The sequence below is a fragment of the Xenopus tropicalis genome, chromosome 6, assembly GCF_000004195.4.
Source record: "Xenopus tropicalis strain Nigerian chromosome 6, UCB_Xtro_10.0, whole genome shotgun sequence".
NCBI classification, from domain to species: Eukaryota; Metazoa; Chordata; class Amphibia; order Anura; family Pipidae; genus Xenopus; species Xenopus tropicalis.
The window spans coordinates 107,375,496-107,399,273 of NC_030682.2; the positions used below are offsets into that span (position 1 = coordinate 107,375,496).

The following is a 23,778-nucleotide window of genomic DNA, read 5'->3' on the forward strand; positions in this document are numbered from 1 at the left end:
GGGTTATTTATTTGTTTTTAATGATTTTTTTCCCAGTTAAGCCAAGTATACTATGGCTTCCTAGACTACCAATCAACAGATTGCCAGCAGTCACTTTTAAGTGCATCTAGCACTCCTTGAAACTGTATTAATGTTGTAATTGTAGTGCTGGAGTGGCCCTTTCTTGTACCCATGAAGTACTTATATGTATGCTAAGTAACATCACAGGAATGCCAGCGATTTGTAACAGTTGTAACAGGTTTTAGTAGGCGGCATCCTCAAAAGGGGCAATGAGCTACTTCTGGGAACAGAGGGTAGGAAATGGAACTTTAATCCTTAATTTTAGAAAAATTTAAATTAACTGATAAAAAAGGATTTTAAAAAGGTGAACTGCTCCATTAATGGGTTAATGTTCCTTTATCAATTTTAAAAACACACATTGTACAGATTTGGATCTCTTATCCAAGCTCTGGATCACATGAAGGCCATCTGCCATATCCATTCCATTGGCCATGGCCCACTGGGAGATTAGTCACCCGCAATTAAATCTTTGTACCTCGGGTGACTAATCTCCCCAAAATGTTTTCCCACCGGCAATAATAAAATATCATTGTACAGTTATGGGATCCATTATCAGGAAAGCTTGGGACTTGGGCATTTCTGAATAAAGGATTTTTATCCACAAAGTGAATTGTCGGTGGCAAGGAATATGCAGCACTTCATTTTCCAAAGGTGCCCAAAGATTCCTGCCAGAAGAAACTTCAAGTGACTTCGGAAAACCAATCGCCGCGTATGCCTTCTCACTGGATTAAACATCTAATCTTCCTGTGGGCCAAGGCCCGTAAACAAATAAGTCTAATTTTTTAATTATTGCCTTTTTCTCTGTAATAATAAAATGGTCCATTGTACTCAACTGTATGAATTAATTTTGTTGGCAAAACTATCCGATTAGGTTTATTAATGTTTACATGGTTTTTAGTAGTCTTTTAAGTATGGTCATCCAAACTTCAGAAAAATCCCATTTCCAGAAAATGGCCAAGACCGAAGCTTTCTTGATAATGGATCTCATAACTGTACAATATTAAACCCACATGTTCCATGGGACATGTACCTCCCCTGTCATTGTAAAACATCAAGGGGCACATTCATTAAAGTAAAAAAAAAATTTTCAGAAAAAAACATATTTTTTCTAATTTATATAACTTTTCGTAATGACCACGATAATATCGTTAAAATTGCACAACTCTTTCGTGGTTTTTTAACTTTTCGTTAACTTGTTTTTTGTCCAATATACATGAATTTTAATGACATTACGTACTTATAAATTTTATTTCTATTGGGTTTGACAGTGTAACAGAAGACAGTGTAACAGAAGTCAGTTCCTTGCAATATTGTTTCAGGAGTCAGAGCCAAGAATGCAGAGAATGTAAACAGCCAGATGCTGCTTTCAGTAGCCAGCACTGTTTTCATTACCAAGTACATTTACAAATAACTTTATAACCATTTAATATTGTTAATGAATTTTTATTGGAAGGATGCTTAGAATCTCATTTTATTTCACTATACAAAAAATGTATTTGGGATGGAATACACATTTAAGTCGAGATGCTTGGGTAAGGTGTTTGTCCAACAATCATATACCATGTACTAAAAAATAAAACAAGGCACTGGAATAAAAAATGTTTTGTTAAGAAGTATTTAGTATATAATAGACAGTTATACTAAACCAAGAAAGGTTGGACTCAAGTGCTACATATTTGTATTTACTATCTAGGTTGCTAGGTTACTATCTAGATGTTTTTATTTGATTAAGAATCGATGGATTGTTACAACAAACGGCTTAATCACAAAATATATAAGTGCAATGGTGGCATAGTCAAACAATGTTACAAAGTTGATGGAAGAATTGAACTTTAGACTTTTCATTTGCTTTATAAAAATTGTTTGTTTGTATCTAGATTGTATGTATTTTCCCCCCTAATAAAAGATGTAAAATCAAGGGAGCTTGACACTAAATAGACATTTTTTCTGTTTAAAGAGTTTTTACCACTGGTCCAGTTCACATTTTGGAGTTGACTTTTAATATAAAATGTATTATTTAGGGTGTGTAATTTTAGTGTGATGCTAAGGGGCTGATTTACTTACCCACGAACGGGTCGAATGGAGTCCGATTGCGTTTTTTTCGTAATGATCGGTATTTTGCGATTTTTTCGTATGTTTTGCGAAAAGTTGCGCATTTTTCGTAGCGTTAAGTTTTAATGCTACGAAAAATGCGCAACTTTTCGCGTAAGTTTTAACGCTACGAAAAATGCGCAACTTTTTACGCAACTTTCGTAATGGATACGAAAAACTCGCGTTTTTACGCAAAAATCGTATTGGTAACGAAAAATTCGTACAGAATCCGAAAAAATCGCAAAACATACGAAAAAATCGCAAAATGTTCGTTTTCAAGTCGGAACTTTTCCAATTCGGGTCGGATTCGTGGGTTAGTAAATCAGCCCCTAAGTATGATGTATCTGAAGACACCAAGCAGAGAGGTGCCCAGCCCAGCATAAAAATGGGTTGGAAGCATACAGAGGGCACGGGCAGTTATTATAATATACAGTATATTTGTATGCAACCAGTTAACTGCCTTTAAATGAAAGTACAAATTGAATGTTAAAGATCGTAGATACCTATACTGTTTTATTATGTACCAGATTTCCTTTAGCAAGAATTATCATGTGACCTTATGAAACTGGCTTGCAGGGGACTAATTGGCAACTTGAGGCAGGCGAGTCCCATATAGTGAATAGACTGAAATAAACTGTAAATAGGTTTTTTTAATAGTGTTCATTCAGTACAGTGGTACTTAGCTGCATACAGTGCTTATATTATAAGCAAGGTTTGAAAATGAATGTCACATTACTCAGTCCATCTATACAAGCTATTCAAAGCCTTATGGTGATACACTTCCAATTTACCTTGAAATGGCAATGGAATATCTTGTTGCCAATAATTAATCCAAAAGTAGCCCAAAGCTATTCTGCTTCCTGTAAGAAAGACTACACAAATACTGGTCAGTATATGTAAACCATAATGTTGATCAGTGTTGCAGATAACCCAGTACACTGATCAACATTAATTCCAGATAAGGGGTCTTTCCGTAATTTGGATTCCTTAAGTCTACTAAAAAAATCAATAAACCATTAATTAATCCCAATAGGATTGTTTTGCATCCAATAAGGATTAATTGTATCTTAGTTGGGGTCAACTACAAGGTACTGTTTTATTATTACAGAGAAAAAGGAAATCAGTTTTAAAATTCTGTTTTATTTGATTAAAATGGAGTCTATGGGAGATAGGCTTTCCATAATTCAGATCTTTCTGGATAAAGGGTTTATTAGGGATCCCATACCTGTTATAGCAATACTTTGATCATTGAAATAAGAAGGGTGCGTACAAATTGCAGTCAATTAGTGGTACATTGCAGTTGGCTTGTGTATTGAAATATCAGTCGTTCTCCCCCTCTTTAGATGTTAGTTTCCTGTATTCCTCATCCTCACTATGGGTTCCTCATAGGATCAATCTGCAAAACCTCAGTGCTGTGCTTCAGGAAATCAATTTTGGACAGGAAGAGATATATTGTAAAGATTTATTGATAGCTTACAAACATATATTACAACTTCTGCCTAATCCTAACGTGTTTTTGTGTATTTGTTGGGGGAGTGGAATCCTTGTGTTGTACACATCCATTAGGTGTATTTGTGCAAGGTGTAACTAATGTTTGTTGTATCCTTCTGATACATTGAATTAAGAGTCAGGAGTCCAATAATATAAACAGCCAGGCATACACTTTCAATAGCAATTACATTTTCAAATAAAATTACTGTTAGCTGGTAATTTGCTTATAATTACATGTTCTTTCAATATGATAAAAAACAGTTTTGGGCAGATATTCCCCTACTGATAATATTAATATATATTTAAAATACAGATATTCTGTAAATACAGATATTCCCCTAGTGATAATAATAATATACATTTAAAATACATTTCATTTATTTTGTATTTACGTTTTTTTTATTTTACCTAATGTAGAGATATTTTACACATTTTCCACACTAATGCTATAGTTATTTACTAACTCTATAGTTACTTTATTTATACTTTTTCAAATATATAATATTTTTCAATATAATTTTCTTTTGTTAACAGTTGTAGTTGTAAATTTGAATGGCTTTCTTCACCCGATCCGTTATGGGTGAGTGCACTGCACCTTTTGGCACAGGGTGCTGAGGGAACCAGGGTTTCCCTGCATTAATTAGTGCAGAAGCACTTGATGCAAGACTTTTTGTAGGAATCAATGACTGCATTATCTGTAAAGTTTTACAGGTATAGTAATAATAAATCCTTTTTATGCTTGTGTGGACTTACAGTATGTCTCCGTCAGGTAAACAAGATTGACTTATGCACTGAAATTGAATGGAAAAAAACACTTGATATGCTGCACTTACAAACACGTCGCAGGAGAAATTATTTTATTTTGTCAAAACATCAGCATGTGTCTTTGTGTTCCAAAGAGGTTTTTTTATTCTTTTAGAAAGTGACTGTTGAACTGAAGCCTGCACTTACTCCAGCACAGCACAATGCAGATGTAGTAACATGTCATGGTCTGAGTCCTTGTCCTCAGATTTTAACCTGATCATTCCGTTCTAATTGTTCCATCATTTGCAGAGGAGTATTGTACCCACCATACGGTAAACATTTAAAACATTGTCAGTGCTTGCTCAGGAGCACAATGATAACTCTATTGAAAAATTGAAAAGTCACCTGTGTAGGCGTTAAAATCCTCATTCCCTGTCTCTAAATGAAAACCGATAAATCAGACCTTTTGAAGGCTCTGACTGTATTGTTCACAATCTCAAGGGCGCTTATTTTAAATGATTTCCTGACTATAAATAGCAGGAGCTGTTGATGAAATCCTTGAAATTAATTTGCTGTCTTCTTTTTAATGAAATACTCTAGTTTTTCATCTCCCAATAACTGAAAGAAGATTGATTTTTGTTCTTCTTCATCGCTGTCTTCCTCTTTGTGTTTCTTATATTCTGTGCAGAGGTCCTGAAAGAATATGTCAAGCCAGATGTGGAGTGCTTGGAACTCTTTGCACGGAACCTTCAGCCAGGTTGGACCAGCTGGGGGAATGAGGTTCTCAAATTCCAGCACATAGATTATTTCACCCCCTTGGATGCTGCAGACTGACTCAGACCTTTTATCTTATCATCTGTTTTAACATTATTCTACTTATACATTTTATACTGCTGAAAGACAAATAGAAGAATACTAAATCAATACAGTAAATAAAAATAAAGCAATATGTTTTTTAACAATGTTTTTGTTTTCTTATTGGTGCAGAAAAATGTTGCTTTGGGCTTGCTCTTTCAATACACTGCCTGTCTAAAACACTGACCAATGCTGCTACAGATACAGAATCTATTACCCAGAATCCTTGGCACCTGGCTGTTTCTGGATGAGGGATCTTTCTGTAATTTTGATCACCATATTCTTAAAGTGATACTGACAGCCAATTAAATTTTAATACACCTTTTTTTACACCTGTTGTGTTTTAATTTGTTTCAGCTTTAAATTCCTTATAAACTAAATCTGCAAAGTTTTTTCGCTTCATAATTATGGTAGCACGGAGCAGCCATGTTTGTTCCCCTCTTCCGGGTTTTAATTTAAATGCCTCCCAAGTCAATAAATATGCCCAATCACAAACCTGCAACGCCCCTTCTGCTTTCAGCCATTGTGTGACAAGCTCAGCTCCGTCTGTGTGTTATGGAGAGGGGGCAGGGAGAGCCCTTAGAAGCAGGCAGGCACAGGAAAGCTATTTAAATTCTTCGTGGGAAGAGCAGAAAGGGGGAGCAACCCTTTGAAGCAGGCAGGCAATGGAAAGATCAAGCCTGCCTGCTATCTAGTTCACAATGCGAGGGTGAGGGAGGGGGAACTCTTTGAAGCAAACGGCAAGCTGAATCCTCCCAGTTTATGACATAGTCCTTTTGACAGATACAGTTGGGTTGCCAGACAGTCAGGTTCAGGATCTTCAGTAGGATTTATGTAGAGAAACAGGACTTTTAGGAAAAAACAGTCAGCATGATCTATAGGTAGGTTTGGAAGTAGGTTCATATTTTTAAAATAATTTTTTTGGTGTCAGTATCACTTTAAGTCTGCTAAAAATGTATTTAAACATTGAATAACCCAATAGGATTGTTTTGCCACCAACAAGGATTAATTATACCTTAGCTGGGATCAAGTGCAACCTACTACTGTTCTATTATTACAAAGAAAAAGGAGAGGAACTGAGCTATCTGGATAACGGGTTTACAGAAAACGGATCCCATACCTGTATTGTTAGGATGGTGGTATAGCATTAAACTGCTATGATTTAATGCCCCTGGCAGAGTAGTCCTAATCCCATTTTTTAAAGGAAAAAGAAAGGTAAAGTCACTTGGGGGTGCCAAAATGTTAGGCACCCCCAAGTGACTTTAACCGCCTACCTTTTACCCCGGGCTGGTGCCGCTGTCAGGAGAAAACAGCACCAGCCCGGGGTAGCTGCCGGCGCTTCCTCCTTCCGGCTTTGCTGCGCGCGCATGCGCAGTAGAGTGAAAAGCCGAACTTAAACATTTAAGTCGGCTTTTTCGCTCTACTGTGCATGCCCGGCCACCGGCAGTTTAGGAAGTGGAAGCCGGAAGGAGGAAGTGCTGCGCTCCAGGTGCCCCGGGCTGGTGCTATTTTCTCCGAACAGGGGCACCAGCCCGGGGTACAAGGTAAGCGGTTAAAGTCACTTGGGGGTGCTTAACATTTTGGCACCCCCAAGTGACTTTGCCTTTCCTTCCCCTTTAATAACCCAATTGTTTTGTTTGTTTTTTAAACTTGTTTAAAGCAATACTGACACAATCCTATAGCTATAAGTAGGAAATCAGTATTGCTGAAGGTGTAGGATTGTGCTGGTAAATAGTTTAATTCAAATTGTCCTTAAGCCACTTACAGGCTAGCCACACTTACCCCCTTCCCAGTGTATGCCAAAAGGAGATAGAATAACTTCCTATAGTTGGGCTTGGCTGGCAGCGCTACAGTCTTTCCATAGGCTAAAGTACAATTTTGAACAGTACTCCAACCAATTATTTTGCCCAGGCAACAATCTTGGCTGGAGTTTTAAAATCGAAAGTGCAGGGGCGGGTGTCTTTGGGGCACCTTTGGAAGAAAATAAGTTCAGTCCTGCATTATCAGTAATACTGACATGTCCCTTTTTGTTATAGAAATGTCATAAATACAGTGGTGTGAAAAACTATTTGCCCCCTTCCTGATTTCTTATTCTTTTGCATGTTTGTCACACAAAATGTTTCTGATCATCAAACACATTTAACTGTTAGTCAAAGATAACACAAGTAAACACAAAATGCAGTTTTTAAATGAGGGTTTTTATTATTTAGGGAGAAAAAAAATCCAAACCTACATGGCCCTGTGTGAAAAAGTAATTGCCCCCTGAACCTAATAACTGGTTGGGCCACCCTTAGCAGCAATAACTGCAATCAAGCGTTTGCGATAACTTGCAACGAGTCTTTTACAGCGCTCTGGAGGAATTTTGGCCCACTCATCTTTGCAGAATTGTTGTAATTCAGCTTTATTTGAGGGTTTTCTAGCATGAACCGCCTTTTTAAGGTCATGCCACAACATCTCAATAGGATTCAGGTCAGGACTTTGACTAGGCCACTCCAAAGTCTTCATTTTGTTTTTCTTCAGCCATTCAGAGGTGGATTTGCTGGTGTGTTTTGGGTCATTGTCCTGCTGCAGCACCCAAGATCGCTTCAGCTTGAGTTGACGAACAGATGGCCGGACATTCTCCTTCAGGATTTTTTGGTAGACAGTAGAATTCATGGTTCCATCTATCACAGCAAGCCTTCCAGGTCCTGAAGCAGCAAAACAACCCCAGACCATCACACTACCGCCACCATATTTTACTGTTGGTATGATGTTCTTTTTCTGAAATGCTGTGTTACTTCTACGCCAGATGTAACGGGACACGCACCTTCCAAAAAGTTCAACTTTTGTCTCGTCAGTCCACAAGGTATTTTCTCAAAAGTCTTGGCAATCATTGAGATGTTTTTTAGCAAAATTGAGACGAGCCATAATGTTCTTTTTGCTTAAAAGTGGTTTGCGCCTTGGAAATCTGCCATGCAGGCCGTTTTTGCCCAGTCTCTTTCTTATGGTGGAGTCGTGAACACTGACCTTAATTGAGGCAAGTGAGGCCTGCAGTTCTTTAGATGTTGTCCTGGGGTCTTTTGTGGCCTCTCGGATGAGTTGTCTCATGCGCTCTTGGGGTAATTTTGGTTGGCCGGCCACTCCTGGGAAGGTTCACCACTGTTCCATGTTTTTGCCATTTGTGGATAATGGCTCTCACTGTGGTTCGCTGGAGTCCCAAAGCTTTAGAAATGGCTTTATAACCTTTACCAGACTGATAGATCTCAATTACTTTTGTTCTCATTTGTTCCTGAATTTCTTTGGATCTTGGCATGATGTCTAGCTTTTGAGGTGCTTTTGGGCTACTTCTCTGTGTCAGGTAGCTCCTATTTAAGTGATTTCTTGATTGAAACAGGTGTGGCAGTAATCAGGCCTGGGGGTGACTACAGAAATTGATATTGAAATTGAAAATTGAAATTGATAAACCACAGTTAAGTTATTTTTTAACAAAAACTTTTTCACACAGGGCCATGTAGATTTGGAGTTTTTTTTCTCCCTTAATAACGTAAACCTTCATTTAAAAACTGCATTTTGTGTTCAATTATGTTATCTTTGACTAATAGTTAACGGTTTTTGATGAGCAGAAACATTTAAGTGTGACAAACATACAAAAGAATAAGAAATCAGGAAGGGGGCAAATAGTTTTTCACACCACTGTACATGCACTGTTTAGTTTTATTAGGGATGCTTCATGTTTTTGTTGATTTGTTTGCTCTTTTTTTATCTCAATTTATCTGCTCCTATCCTATTAGGTGTCCTCATACAGCTAATGATAATATGGATTTATGCAACTTAGTTTCAAGTACAAGGTACTGTTTTATTTTGCTTAAAATGGACTGTGCGAGATGGCCTTGCCGTAACATGAAGCTTTATGGTATGAAGTTTCCTGACACCCTATACCCTGTATTGTTAAATAAAAACCTGTTAAAGTGGTGGGGCACTTAAAAAGTGTTTCTACAGTACATGTAAAGGACCTGTTATCCAGAATGTTTGGGACTTGGGGTTTTCTGGATAAGTGGTCTTTCTGTAATTTGAATCACTATTCCTTAAGTCTGCTAAAAATCATTTAAACACTAGATAAATGTACTGTAGTAGGATGGTTTTGCCACCAATATGGACTCATGCAGCTTACCATCAATTAAAAAGTACTGTTTTATTATTAAATAGAAAGGGGGAATAATTTTTAAAAATTAGAATTATTTCTTGGGACTCTATGGTGGTAATTTTTTAATTAATTTTTAAATTTTGTAATTTTAAGCTTTCTGGTTATCAGACCCCATACCTGTACTACAATACATTTATGGGTGGCTTATGTTGTGTGGAATGTCATCTTTGTTACACAGTTAAAGAACCGGCAGACGGGGCACTTCTGCCATTAGGAAAGTTGAGAAACTAACCTCAAGCTGGTTACCAGGGTTTGCAAAAAGCAGCTCCTGGTAAATTGAAATTCCTTTATCCAGTGCAGAGAATGTAATTGCAATGTGGCCAGCTTCTTATAGATGCAAAAAGGAAAGCACAGGGGGTGGTGAGGGGGGATGGTTTCAGGTAGGCTTCCCTTAAAGCAGCATTATGGGGCCCCGTCAGCAGTACTATGGTAGAATATTTAGGAGCTGTAATGAATCACATGAGAAGGCCTATGGTTGCCTAAGCTAAAACAATACTTTTGACATTATTTACCCCTCAATTACTTTCCATAGTTTGTCATTTTTAAACTTTGAAGCATATACAGGAGGAATATTTGATGCTTATATTTTGAAAGTTAGGTTTTAGTCAACAAACCATATGTGGCAAGGGATTTGGTTGCCAAAAGTACACGGGAAACAAATGATTTTTTCTCATTGAAAACAGATATCACTGCACTGATAATATGATTGTGTCTGTTACTTTAAAATACACATTTAAAGAACACATTTATTGTTGGACATTGGGGTATTCACTGTAATATCATTTTGGTCGTAACATAAGCAAAGCTTTTATGAACAGATAAAGCAATATGTATTAAATAGAACAAGCTCTTTAACTGAAGAATCTGTGTCAAGCCACATGCAGGTGGATTCTTAAATTAAATTGATACAGTGGGCTCAGTTCTTTAGAGCTGACTAAACAGGTAATTCTGTGGTAGGCCAGCTTAAAGGAAAAGTATACCCCAAGAATGAATACTTAACCAACAGATTATATCATACTGGCCTATTAAAGGATATCAGTAAATACTTTTTCATCTTTTACCTTGAGCCACCATTATGTGATGGTCTGTGCGCTCCCTCAGTGATCACCTGACAATAAGTAATGCCATTCTCACTGTAACATGAAAGAAGTGAGAGGGTGAAGTATTTATGAGATAAAATCGTATTTTTTCCAACTTATCGAACATTTCGGAATGTCCATGATAATTTAGTTAAAATTCCACAACTATTTTGTGGTTTTCGTTAAGTTCCACAAAAAAGTCATGCTTTTCGCAAAGACTACAATCATTTCGGAATTCATTCAAGCTTTGGTATGGTGACTATCCTTTTGTCAGGTTGGATTTGTCGAGTGACATTGAGTCCTATGGAAGGCTTTCAAAATCATACATTAAAGGTTTTAAAGCCAGAAAGGCTTTCGTGCCGTTTATGAACGTTCGGATCCAGAAATTTCGTAACTTTCGGAAGGCAATTATGATATTTACATTTTAGAACATCAGAAATTATTGTGGTTACTCTGAATTTTCCCGATATCGTGATTTTAAGCCTAAACAATTCGGACTTTATGGTGCAAAAATAAAATAGTTTTGCTAAGACCTGTGCATAGTGCTTCTCAATAACTATAAAAAAAGGAGAAAAAAAATTATACATTGCATAATTCTATTCAGCTGAGTTACAGGCACAAGCCTACAAATGTTTTCAAGTTTAAGATATACAGCTTAAATATACGAGTTTGTGCTGAACAAATCATTTAGTTTATTTAACAGTAAGAGAATACCCTCATAAACTCAAGGACCCTTAAAATCTCCCCAGGGCAAAAAAGATGAATTGTTTCTGTTAGTATGAATGTTAAAACATGTAGTAAAATGGCCAAATATAATAGAACAGGGAGGTTTTAATGGCACAGTTTCAAACTCTACAGCATTTCATTTAAAAAAAAAGGGCAAACATATTTTCTGATTTCCCTAATGTCTTTTTCTTTAGTGAAATCTCTGTGCTGTATTCAGTTTAATTTGGGAACTCAGTTTATTTACTAAGTTGTTTTTGCTATTGGCTCTCTGTAAAGTGTCAGCATAAAACCCTTAAATTTATTCCTCAAATTCATTTGTATCTTATTAAATGCAGTTTTTTTTCTTTTGCAAGATTTCAAACAAGCAAAGTCACATCTAAATCAAGTCAGTTTGTGGCACATAGCATGAAGCACCAAGGGGTTTCAAGCCAGATAAATGACTGCCAATTGCAACACGGAGCAAAACAGTGACACTATCCAACAATTAAATATACATCAAACTTTTCAAAATGCTGTTAAAATGTTCTTGATGAACTTTTACTTTAATTATCAGAGCTTAAAAATTATTTCCTAATGAATGACAGTACAAAGTATTAATTGTAACTTCCAAAACATCCCGTAGACATAACTGCAGGATTGAGGGTGATTTAACAAGCAAAAGTCATTATCATTTTTATTGTTCTAAATAAGAACAGTGCAAGGGCATGGCCATTAATTTGTTGGCATGTGAGAAGTATTCTACACTGGTTCCTTTTAAGATGAAAAGCATATAAAAGGAGTTTGAATAATTGTATCCTTTTTTTGTGAATGTCTGTTTTGTCTATAGTTGCTATTTTATTCTTTACATCTATGTATTATCAGCCTTGGGTCGTATAGGTTTAATTTCATCATATCCCTGTACCAGTAAGGAATATATTTTACTAATGCTTTTATATCCCTCTACACAAGCCTAATCCATGTAAATGTAAAACTGGGCATACATTAAAAGATTCGCTCTTTTGAAAAGGTCCATTTGGCTACCAGCAAACTGGGCCAATCTGGGATGATCTGATTGTTTGGGTCCTGGGTAAATCTTTGAATCATATTGGAACTCTAGGGAGGCCAGTCAGGACAGTGTGCATCAGTGCAGTTATTTAGCTGTTTGGCTAGAGGTTAAACAGACTACGGGGATGGCCTCATACATGGGCCAATAAAACTATTCACTTGCTCTGGACAGACTGAGTTGGCTCCTTTTATTAGCCTGTGTATGGCAACCTTTATTCAATGTGTGTTCATAAATCAAAGATAAAGGATAAGGCTATCATTTATATTGCGCTTTTCTCCTGTGGGACTCAAAGCACTTTAAAGCAAGCAAGGCAACCATTATAAGTGCACTAAGTATGCGGAGACACCAGAAGATTAAGTGACTTCACCAGAGTCACATTTGTGGTTATCGTTGAAATTAATTTATTCATGGTTTCAAAAAACTCTAAAACCACTATAATCAGAATGTTGATAAATCTACCCCTAAATTGTGGATATGCAGTTTTTTAACCGTTCACCAGGAAATAGGATGCAGGCTAATGTTCAGTGAATTAGTCCTGTTTTGCTTCAGCAACAATTTTGCAAAACAGCAAATGCATTGAAGTCAATGGGAATCTTTTTGTGTTTACTTTTTTTTTTGCAGCCATTGGAGTCTATGGGAGTATTTTTGCGGTGGAATCTGGCACAAAAATTTGCGCATCACTAGATGGAGCAACTCTCAAGATTCTGTGATTCATTTCAGATACTGTATATCTCTCTCTTTCTCTGGGCAACCGTCTACATTCAGATGAGGAGCAGCTTCTTCAGGTATTTGTCTGAGAAGCAGTTTCAACTATGCCACTTTTTTTTCAATTTAGCAGGGACGGCTTTTGTATTCATAATGTGCCATATAAATATTTAGAAAAGATACCAAGGTTTCAGCTTATAAATGGCTCTTCATAGCTACAGAGTTCTCACATTCTTAATTCTGATTAAAACATTTAAAATAAAGTCATGGTAATCTAGATTAAAATGACAAATTTCACACATTTTTTTTGAGTAAAGCGTTTTTACTTGAGAATAAATACTATTTTAAACCATGCTTTCCTGTGTTTAGTGTGTCAAGAATTCTGTCAATTCTTTCTCACCCATAAGAACTGTGTTTCTTTCATTGGGATCCCAGCAGGCACAGTATTGTACCCGCAGCTATGTGTCTGAAGAACTTCTGTGTCTGTGTTCCTAGAGCTTGATTCAGAATTGATTTACTTGAGTTTTGCACTTGGTCAGAAAAAAATACCCAGTCACATCTATCAATAAAAATGTCAGTTATATAAATGAAAATACGTCAGTTCGCTGCAGGAAAACCAATGTAAAATGTCCTGTGCTGTGTTCTTTTACTTATAAGCTCTTTGTCACATGAAAGAAAGATGTCACATTGTGTATAGATATGCACAAACCAAAAGTTTGCAGCCACTGGCCTTGGATAACTCTTCTACACTATCCCATTTTTGCAGTTTTAATGGATAAACAAGCAAAAAGTAAAAAAATATATTTTTTATTGTAACAGTGGATTGCAGACATAAAATAAAAGACAGTACATGCTTCTTGTCTTCAGTTCTTATGGGTCCATGCATTTTCAGTGGGATTCAGGGCTGGGGTATGTGATGGCTGCTCAACCTTGTTATCTTTAAACAATTTTTATTACAGGTATGGGACCTGTTATCCAAATGCATGGTATGTGGGGTTTTCCAGATAATTTGGATCTCTGTACCTTTAGTCTACTAAAAATCATACAAACATTTATTAAACCCAATTGGATAGTTTTGCCTCTGATAAGGATTATTTATATCTTAGCTGGGATCAAGTACACGGTATTGTTTTATTATTACAGAGAAAAGGGAATCATTTTAAAAATGTGTCTATGGGAGATGGCCTTCCGGTAATTTGGAGCTTTCTGAATAACGAGTTTCTAGATAACAGATCTCATACCTGTATATATAAATGTATATGTACATACACATGTATTACCAACTATAACCCCAGACATCTAAGCCCTTTTAAAGGCATTAAGGGAATTTGCCATTGCAGCATCACCAGGATGGGAATTCATGTAATCTGGCAACTTTATCCTGCTATTGTGGCAGTTGAAGAATAGCTTGCCTGAATAATCAACCCTCGCATATACTTGATGCTTTGATGAGTGTTAAATTTGTTAAAAACTTTCCCGACAGTGGAAAAATGTTATTTTAATAAATCTGCTCCTAAATGCTGTTCAGCTGCAAAATTTCAAATCACTGAAACTATTATCTGGCACATTAATAGGTAACGCAGGCCTGAGAGTTTCTGTCTGGTTTTACTAGCTGTGAATTGCAGTGTTCATTAAAAATGTAGAAAAAATATAATTGTGTTGTAACTAAATATGATTGTTCTGGTGAGAGCAAAGTCATTTGATTGGAAAATGTCAAATCTGCATTTGACCTTTACTTTTCCTATGTCGTTATTACTGTGATAAAGTACTTTTTCATACCATTTGCAAACACTTCTAAACTCTTTTCTAGATCATGTTATCATGTTTTATATAGAATATATTTTCTAACCTTGTATAAAGTGTATACAGTCTACTTGGTTAAACTCCCTTATGATAGAGGCTGCATTTACTAAAGCTGACTATCCTATCTGTAATAGAATTGCAGATATTTATCTCACTCTACTCACTACTAAATGCCAGAAAATTCCCTGCAATAAACAATACTCTACACATGTAGAGACAAATATCAGTAAATGATCAGCTTAGTCTATTTTAGAAGCCATGATAAAGAGCTGCTACTAGTAGCTGTCTGTGTCTTTACCCCTAAAACTTCAGCTTTCTTGTTGATCCCTTCAGTTATTTCATACTTTTATCAACATCTGAACTGTTTAAACATAAAAACAAGCTTTTTTACCCTTTCTATTCACCCTTCCCTTTCTGAACAAGTGCAGTGAGCAATGATTGCAAATGATCTTCCAATCATGTTTTAACAACAGCGCTAAAGGACATGAAAACCCTAACTTTTTCTACCATGTATGTATGTTGGGCACATCTCTCTCATCCAAACTACATTATTTGCATTGCATATATCCTCTTGGTTTGCCAGCACCATTACATTTTCCTAAAACAAATAGGAGCTTTCACCCAGTGGGCATTTTCTGTCTCACACATCCTCAGTGACATTTACATCTGCAAACAGCACATGTGCGCTGTAAAGTTACAATGAAGAATGCAGGCTTACACAGGCAGAACTGTGTTAAGGTTCTAACTCTTTAATAACTTTCTAACAGCAGAAAAACTTGAGCCTGGATAGCCCATGTAGACAGACTCATACTACACTTAACTCTCTTTTTCTACCACATATTCCACAATTTTTAGAATTACATCTTTTCTATGGTTGCTTTCTTTGTTAAACCTCCCCCATATTGAGATATAAGCTTTTCCTAATTTCTTCCCCTATTTAGAGGTTCCACATTCTGTAGCTTGCTTTGCACTTTGTATACTACTAAATATTTTTATATCTGGTCTTTTTCTTTATCACTTTTTTCAAAGAGGGAGAAATCTGTATATTCCCTGGTGGATTTCAACTGTTAAATTCACTTCATGGAGTACAGATAAAGGGGAGGATTTTTAAGGCTTGATGCCATTGAAAAGTGGATTGTGATTGTGAGGAAGAATGAGCAGGAAAACAAATGATTGAACAATGTATAATAGGTGCCAGGTGCACTAGATTGAGTGTGTCAAGACCTGTAACATTGTTAGTTTCTTCAGATTAGCAGTGTTTTACGTCTACTCAGAATGGCCCATTACCCATTCAGCAGGTCATGAAAGAGACTAAAAGAAAGCTACATGCAAAATTACATTTATAGATCATAAAATAATCTACAGTTAGGTAAAGTAACAGTTCATTAGTGCATAAAGACTATTAAACAACTCAAAACCTATTCCATCTTGACATGAATAGGCTATAGCAGCTGAATTTACAGAATTCCGCTTTTTAAATTCCATTGTAGAGTAAGATACAATACACTGGAGAACGGAAAAAATTATGGTATAATGACTCCTAAGTCCCAACTATTTTACACTGGACTATGATAAAACAAAACCCCATGAAGTCATGCGTCCAATAATCCCTCGCGTCAGAGTTGCAAGCTAGTTGCGGTGCTGTAATTGTGTCATCCGTAGGAATATGGCGTACATTGGGTCCCTGCAGAAGTAATAAATGCCCCTTGGTAGAACCATACCAACATTAGAATACAGGATATTTAAATATGATAATATCCCTGGTCTCCTTTACTAGTCACACTGGCACAAACGCTGGAACCCTAAAGGCTATTAAATTGCACCTCTTAGGGCCCATCTACAGAGCACTTGCCCCTGTGGGATTTGTTCACAGAATAACAGCACTGTATTTATGTTAAAGGCTCAATTTCAATGTGTTTTGCTTAATAAGTGCTTGATTTGAAATTATAGTTAGAGGCAAATTTATCAAAATGTGAGTTTAGAGCTTAATACATAAACACTTACCCACATGCTATTCATTTCTATGGGATTTTATAAAGCGTATATAGCAATTAGCGAATTCTAACTTCCTCACATTGAAAAATACACTTCTAGAAATCCTATAGTAATGAATGGAGTGTGGGTGAGTTTTTATGTATTACACTCTAAACTCACATTTTGATAAATCTACCCCTTAGAGTTTGTGAGTTTTAGCGCTAAAAAACTTGAATCGGGTAGAAATTAAAATATGAATATTAATAAATCAGCCCCTTAATGTATCTGTAGGGCTCCTTTTTGCTGTACGCAGAATTTGGGCCTGGTTTTTTGCCTATAACAACTAGTATTTCTATTATTGATTTATTCAAATTATTTATTTTTCTGCCATTAATTTCTAATGAATGATTTGCCTTGTAAACAAAATGCAAAAGTGTCGTTGTCATGTTGTTTTTAGCCAATTAGCCCATGTAATTCTCAGATCTAGAAGTTAGTTCTATGAAATCCTTCAGCTTTCCAAAACTCCCAACAGATAACAATGAAGTATATGCAGAAAACAAATCTAGTGTCAGCCATTTCCTTACCATATGTAAAGAGTTACATATCATTGCATTTGTTTTGTTTGCTTGATTTTTTTTTGTGCTTTTAATTGATCCCAATGAGGATTTTGTATTTTAATCTCTGTGACACCCTAGATAATTTTGACTGAGGAATCTTTCAGTTTTTGAAGTTGTGCATGTTGTTGAGAAGCCGTTATGACCTGACAGATCACTGTTTGGAACAGACTGCATTTTCCTGAGATAATAAAAGAGACACTTGTACATTGTGTATTGGTGAGGCAGGAGAATTGTGAGTGAGCCAGAGCTTCTAGTTTGGCCCCCGAGTCATTTTAATCAGGTGTTTTGCCTATGCCAGCCATTTCTTTTTGTATTGCTATTTTAATTGCTGTATCAGTGTTCACTGAAATATATATAATACTGTCAAAACAAAAATATGACATTGATATAATACAATAGAGAAAATTCAAAATACTAAAACTATACAAGCATATACTGTATAACAGAAATAGGGAGACATTGGCACTCTAATTGCAGTACCCTTTTACCCTCATTGGAATGGGTAATTGACTGTCTGGGGCAGATACCTACATTTAGGCACAGGTCATATGGGAACACAGAAGAGAAATTCCTGAAGCGTAGTCAAAATGCCCACATGCCTGGAAAGAATTCGCTACCAAATAAAGGAGGACTACAAGTGGTATAGTAATCTTTCAACCAATATAGGCAGCACCTGGACCATAAATGTTTTGTAGCTCATAGGTGTTTGCTGCCCAGCTGACTGGATTGTATAATCCATCAGCAAAATGTATTTAAAAAAAATTAAAAATAACCTCCTAAAAAGTGGTGAAGATTTCCCTAGAGGTGCACATTGCGCTCTGAGTGCGTCGCTACATGCATATGCAAGGTGCAGCTTTCTTGCTTTATGTACCTGCTCTAATATTATACAGCACCCCGGTTAATTTTGTCCCTGCCTTTATCCCTGCTGTGTCAGGCCGAGGAGTGGAGGTCGTAGCCAGCAAGCCCACAAACGTCTCACACTAACCGAAGGCTTGCCTGAGGATGGGAACAGGAAGCACCGGAGTGGAGAGAGGCCGGAGAGCCAAAACGCAGTAACAACAGGATCAAGCAGGAGGATGGTCAGACAGGTCTGGGTCGAAGCAGGCAGAACAGGTTCAAAAGCGGATTCCAGGCAGAGGTTAACAACAGAAGAATCAGAATAGGGAAAAACGCCAGGCACCAGGATAACTTGATAACCAAGCAAAGATGGCATGTACATGGCGACTATTTACAGAGTGGCGACAAGACGCAAGTGCGCGCTGCGTCAGGACGCAAGTCGAAGCGTGCGGACGTGTGCGCACGACTTTTTGCCGTGCGTGACTTTACGCACGCAACTTTTCCCCATGCTGTTCATTATACTGTGCGTGCTGCGACTCAGACACATGCGCATCCTTACACTGCTGATACATTAGCTGAACTGGTACTGTAGCACAAGAACATTTATTATTCTAGTAACTTCCCCTTTATAATAAGTTTTATTTGAAGGGAAGTTTTTGCTAAATTAAGATATATATTGCTCAAATTGTTTTTCTGTTCTTATTTCCTGACAGGGCCTGTGAAGCATATCATGTGTGCAATTTTTATGCTGGCTTACAGGCTTCATTACTTATTGTTCTGTAGAGTGCAAATACGAGACACAGCTTGTCACAAGAGAATAAGTCAAAATAACAAGTTTGAAGTCAAGTGTTACACTTGCCAAAATACTCTACAACTTGTTCTTTCTTAGGTCAGTAACCAACAGAAAAGACTATTAGTAGTTCATCCAGCTTGAAAATACACGAGCACAAATAATACACTATACTGATAATAAACAATACAAATGCTTCACCTAATACCCCTAGTACATAGATATTTCTTAATTACAAAATAAGCAAAAAGTATATTCTGCACAAGCCCTATTCGTTTTTGTTTTCAAAAATCTCATCATCTCCATACATTATATTGTATTCTAACAAAGCATAAAAGACTAGCTGTTGAATCTACCCATCCTAAAAAGAAAATCAGCCTTTCAGTTACAAAAATCAAAATAACTTTAGTATTTCAATTACCGTCAGTGTGTTCATATTGTTGCTCCAAGTTCTAATGTAGGATTTATAACATGTTAGTAAGAGCTATTTACATTTCATATAACTTGTAATCATGAACTCTACATTGCAGTATCTACAAAATATATTTTATAAACTTACATTTTCAGAAAATAACCAATAGAGATTTACATATATAGTATTCCAATGGCTAATTTATGTTACTGCTACTAATAAAAAAGTACCTTTTCTGCATTCTATAGTTAATCAATGATTTAGCCTAAGGAAAGGAACTGTTATGCATTGCTTCCTTATTTAACAAGATTATACTTTCCAACATTCAGGCAAATACCATCATTAATTTTAATTCACTTCAGCTCATGCTAAGAAGGATGCTTGATTGATAATATTCTGACACGAGAACAGGGAAGTTACCTGACCTTAGCAATATTCACTCATGTATATGCTCGTTGTATTAGTTTATATTGTTGGTTTCATTTAACTCATGAAATAGAATGCCAAGCTACTGTGCATTAAAAATGTTTAGCTGCAGTATATAAATGAGTATGTGGTATTGCAGGCGATATGTATATGTCTCCAGTGAAATGGCAATAAGAATGGTCCAGGATTTCGTAAACCCCTCACTGAATCTATACATTACGTACATATTATACTACATTTTTGGAAGGATATCAGAAGCTTGGAATCTAAAGAGAAAAATAAAGAAAAATGTGATTTAGGCAAAGAATGTTGTGGTGCATAGGGGTTGATGGAACTGACATGTTTGCCTTGCTTTCTTCTTCATGTCTTTTAGGCATTTGTGTATCTTAGCTGTGTTGTGAACAAGTAAAATGATTGACTATTTATAAAATATTGATGGGATAAAAGCTGTAAAAATAAAACAATTGTACCTGAATCAGACCCTTATTTGGGCTTATTTTTGTAAATGATAAGAATCTGTTTATCAAAGGCATTGTGATAGCTTTGATTGTACAGGTATGGGACCTGTTATTTAGAATGCTCGGGACCTGGGATTTTCCGGATAAGGGATCTTTCCGTAATTTGGATCTCCATAACTTAAGTCTGCTAAAAATCATTTAAATATTGAATAAACCCGGTAGGCTTTGTTTGCCCCCAATAAAGATCAATTATGTCTTAGATAGGATCAAGTACAAGGTACGGTTTTATTATTACAGAGAAAAAGGAAATCATTTTATAAAATGAAAATTATTCGCTTATAATGGAGTCTATGGGAGATGGCCATTCTGTAATTCGTAACTTTCTGGATAATGGGTTTCTGGATAAGGGATCATATACCTGTATTATCATTCACTGTTCATATTCAGAAACTACAAATCATACTAATGCATAAATGCTCTACTAGTGATGAGTGAATCTGTCCTGTTTCACTTTGCCAAAAGAATCACAAAATGGCAAAAATGAGCAAAATCCTTTGAAGTCATTAAAAACAACTTTTTTCAGTTTTTGGATTCTGTGGGTGTTTTTTCACAGCAAAACCAGGTGAGAAATGTCACTTTTCACTAACCCCAACCAATACTTCTCCAGGGACTCTGTGGCAGGGATTCTTAACCTATGGGTATTATGGGCCTCCATCCACAAATGCAGTAGGCAACTTGATCTTTTCCCTGCAGTAAGTAGCATATTAAACCTCTCTCTCTAAAGGGACTTGCATTAAAATGCGCTCTTTGCTATTATTATAGTTGCACACTGAACTGCTTAGGCCTCCTGGTCCAGGCCCTGCTGCACCTATTGACCCAGGGTAACCCTAGAGCTACCACCACCTTTGGGTAGCTTCAGGGTTCCCTCAGCATCCTGCATCAATAGGTGCAGCAAACTTGCGCCAAAAGAATAGGGCCCACTCATACCCAAATCACTGGAAATTAAGCAAGACCTTGAAAATATGGCACAATTGCGGGCAATTTTCAATGAATCGCACTAACATTTGTGTCAATTTTGGCAAGGTTTATAGATCAGTTGGCAGAAAATAAAAACACATTGATAAATTTGCCATTTATTTTATAAAGTTTTTCCTGCATTAATAATTTACACAGTATGATAATAAGGCCCCATAATATTTAAGGTACAGTGGTAGAGCACACACTGAGTTGTTTACTCAGGCTCTATCATGGGTGCTCCAAGGGATTCCAGACAGAAGTCCCTGATTCTTTAACAATTTGAATCCCTACCCCTGGTGAGTGCCACCTGGGAAACAACCCCACAGTAGATCTCCTTGGTGGAGCTCAAGTCTGCTATTTCTAGTTACCCTGTCTGAGTACTCCTAACAGGGTGCAATTACAGGATCTGCTATCCACTGTCTACACCTTGTCCACAGGGTCCCTTTCACTGACTTTAAGGGGGTTTCGCTTCCATTTGGCACTAAGCTTCTTACTGGGGACCGATGTTCCAGGCTCCCCAGCACATCCACCACTGGCACCAGTTGAGAACAACTCATTCTAACCCTGGGTCTGTGAGAACATATCTGACCTTCGGGGCATGGGTTGCAGCTGCTGAGACTTCCTAAGCTAGTAGGGGAGTTAACCCCTAGGGTCCCCTACACTAGTTCTACAACTAATAGGGTCTATGGTTCCATAATTGGAGATAAGTTTGTTTAGGGCCAGGGAGAGGTGCATAGTAAAGAAGGAAATATATTGTAAAAATATTTTTTTGATAAATTACAGAAGAAGGCCTGGCTATTTGGTTAAATCCCCAGACTTGGTTGTGTATGGAGTGGATACCTGAGTCAACTTGGCCTTTAAACATTCTAAGCTGCATGGGACAGATATTATATATACCTGCAAATTTGGACTGCTTTACTATATAAAATGAGTCTCTCTTCATATTATGAAGATAATAAAAGGTACTGGATTAGTTTAACACTCAATGAAGAGTTTGACTTGTAAGACAAATTCCTATAAAAAAAATACCCTCATAAAAGGAGATCACAGAGCCCAAACCATCTAAACCAAAAAAACAAATCATCAGTATTCATTGAGATAATACCATGAAAACGGTTTTTATTTGATTTGATCCTGATATCTGTTTATGTAACTGTTTAAAAAATCTTCTGTTTCACAGTAACTTGAGCTTTAGTTTCTTCACTAAGGCTACAACTTGCACCTTATGCAGCAGGTCTGTATTCACAAGGAACAGGTGAAAACCACAAAGTAAATTAAACTTGTCAGGAACATGAGCCTCTTGAGAAAGCTGCTAATGCACTAATTGGAGATACAGTACCAAATTGGTCTAAAGGATTAAGCACCATGGTAATTACATATTCATTTGTTATTACTAAAAATAAAACAGATACAATGATGTGATTAGTAAGTGGAGAGCAACTGACCGGACTAACTCCTTTCTATATATTAAATATTATGTTTATCCAGGGTCAGACTGGCCTAATAGGAATTTCCCAGTGGAAGCTTTCCCTCTTTCTTAAACACAGCGCATTAAATCTTAAATCAGGTTCTCTGGTGGACCCTGTCTGTTTTTAGCATTAAAATATTCTGTTCAGTTTGAGGCTAATGTCTAAGACAAACAAAATGGCTTTCTGAGCATGTCACAGTGGAGTGTATTTCATGAGGTCCCGCTGAAAAGACGCCGATCTTAATTGAAGAAATAATTAAACAGTCTTACAACCTTGGTAAAAAGAATAAATAAATATGTAAAACCCATTTGTATATATTAAACTGACACAAAGCATGCCTATTGCTTAAGGTCCCCATACACGGGCCGATAGTAGCTGCCGATATCAGTCCCTTAGATGATTCGGCAGCTAATTGGCCCGTGTATGGGCACTCCCGACAAGCCTGCCCGACCAATATCTGGCCTGAAATCAGCCAGATCTTGATCGGGCAGGTTAGAAAATCTAGTCGGATCGGGGACTGCATTGGCTCATTGATGCGGTCCCCGGACCAACTTTGCCTATGCCTGCCATTATAATTCAATCGTTTGGCCCCAGGGCAATGTAGCAGTGTAAACCCCACATTATCAGTCATCAAATGTAGATCCAAAAGGGCTTTTTATTTTAATCTGGTGGTGAAAGCACCACAACACAGCTCCTACACAGTGACGTTAAAGATTTGTGCCACTTTTCAGGACTTTGTATATTTCCCTAAAACAATTAATTAATCCTAGTAACTTGTATATGAGGTTAACTAAGCCAGGATAAATCCATACTGATGGCAGAATGATGGCAACAATTCTTTCTGTTATGAAAAAAATTCCTTTTCTGGAAAACTCCTCCAACCATTCCAGATAACAGATCTCATATTGTCAATTACAACCCTATATCCAAATAAAGTTGGGATGCTGTTTAAATTGTAAATAAAAAGAGAATGGGATGATTTGCAAATCATTGAAG

At 36.8% G+C, this 23,778-nt stretch overlaps 1 protein-coding gene and 1 long non-coding RNA gene across 4 annotated transcripts in view; both read left to right on the top strand.

Annotated features, from left to right (window-relative positions):
* Positions 1-5,349, top strand: part of mettl4 (methyltransferase like 4) — a 74,413-nt gene extending 69,064 nt beyond the window's left edge. Inside the window, exons 9-10 of one of the 3 annotated variants that reach the window (XR_004223153.1) lie at positions 4,562-4,718; positions 5,075-5,166. Coding sequence is in view for 1 of the 3 variants with exons in the window: in XM_012965327.3 (XP_012820781.2) it covers positions 5,075-5,220 (146 nt within the window). In the remaining 2 variants the exon portion in view is untranslated. Of the gene's footprint in view, positions 1-4,561; positions 4,719-5,074 lie in introns of all 3 variants that reach the window. The other 2 variants (XR_004223152.1, XM_012965327.3) reach the window with 2 other exon arrangements.
* Positions 5,350-11,023: 5,674 nt separating this feature from the next.
* Positions 11,024-20,313, top strand: LOC116411768. Its single transcript, XR_004223331.1, has 2 exons — positions 11,024-13,059; positions 18,308-20,313. It is a non-coding gene; the product is annotated as an uncharacterized LOC116411768 (long non-coding RNA).
* Positions 20,314-23,778: the final 3,465 nt, after the last annotated feature.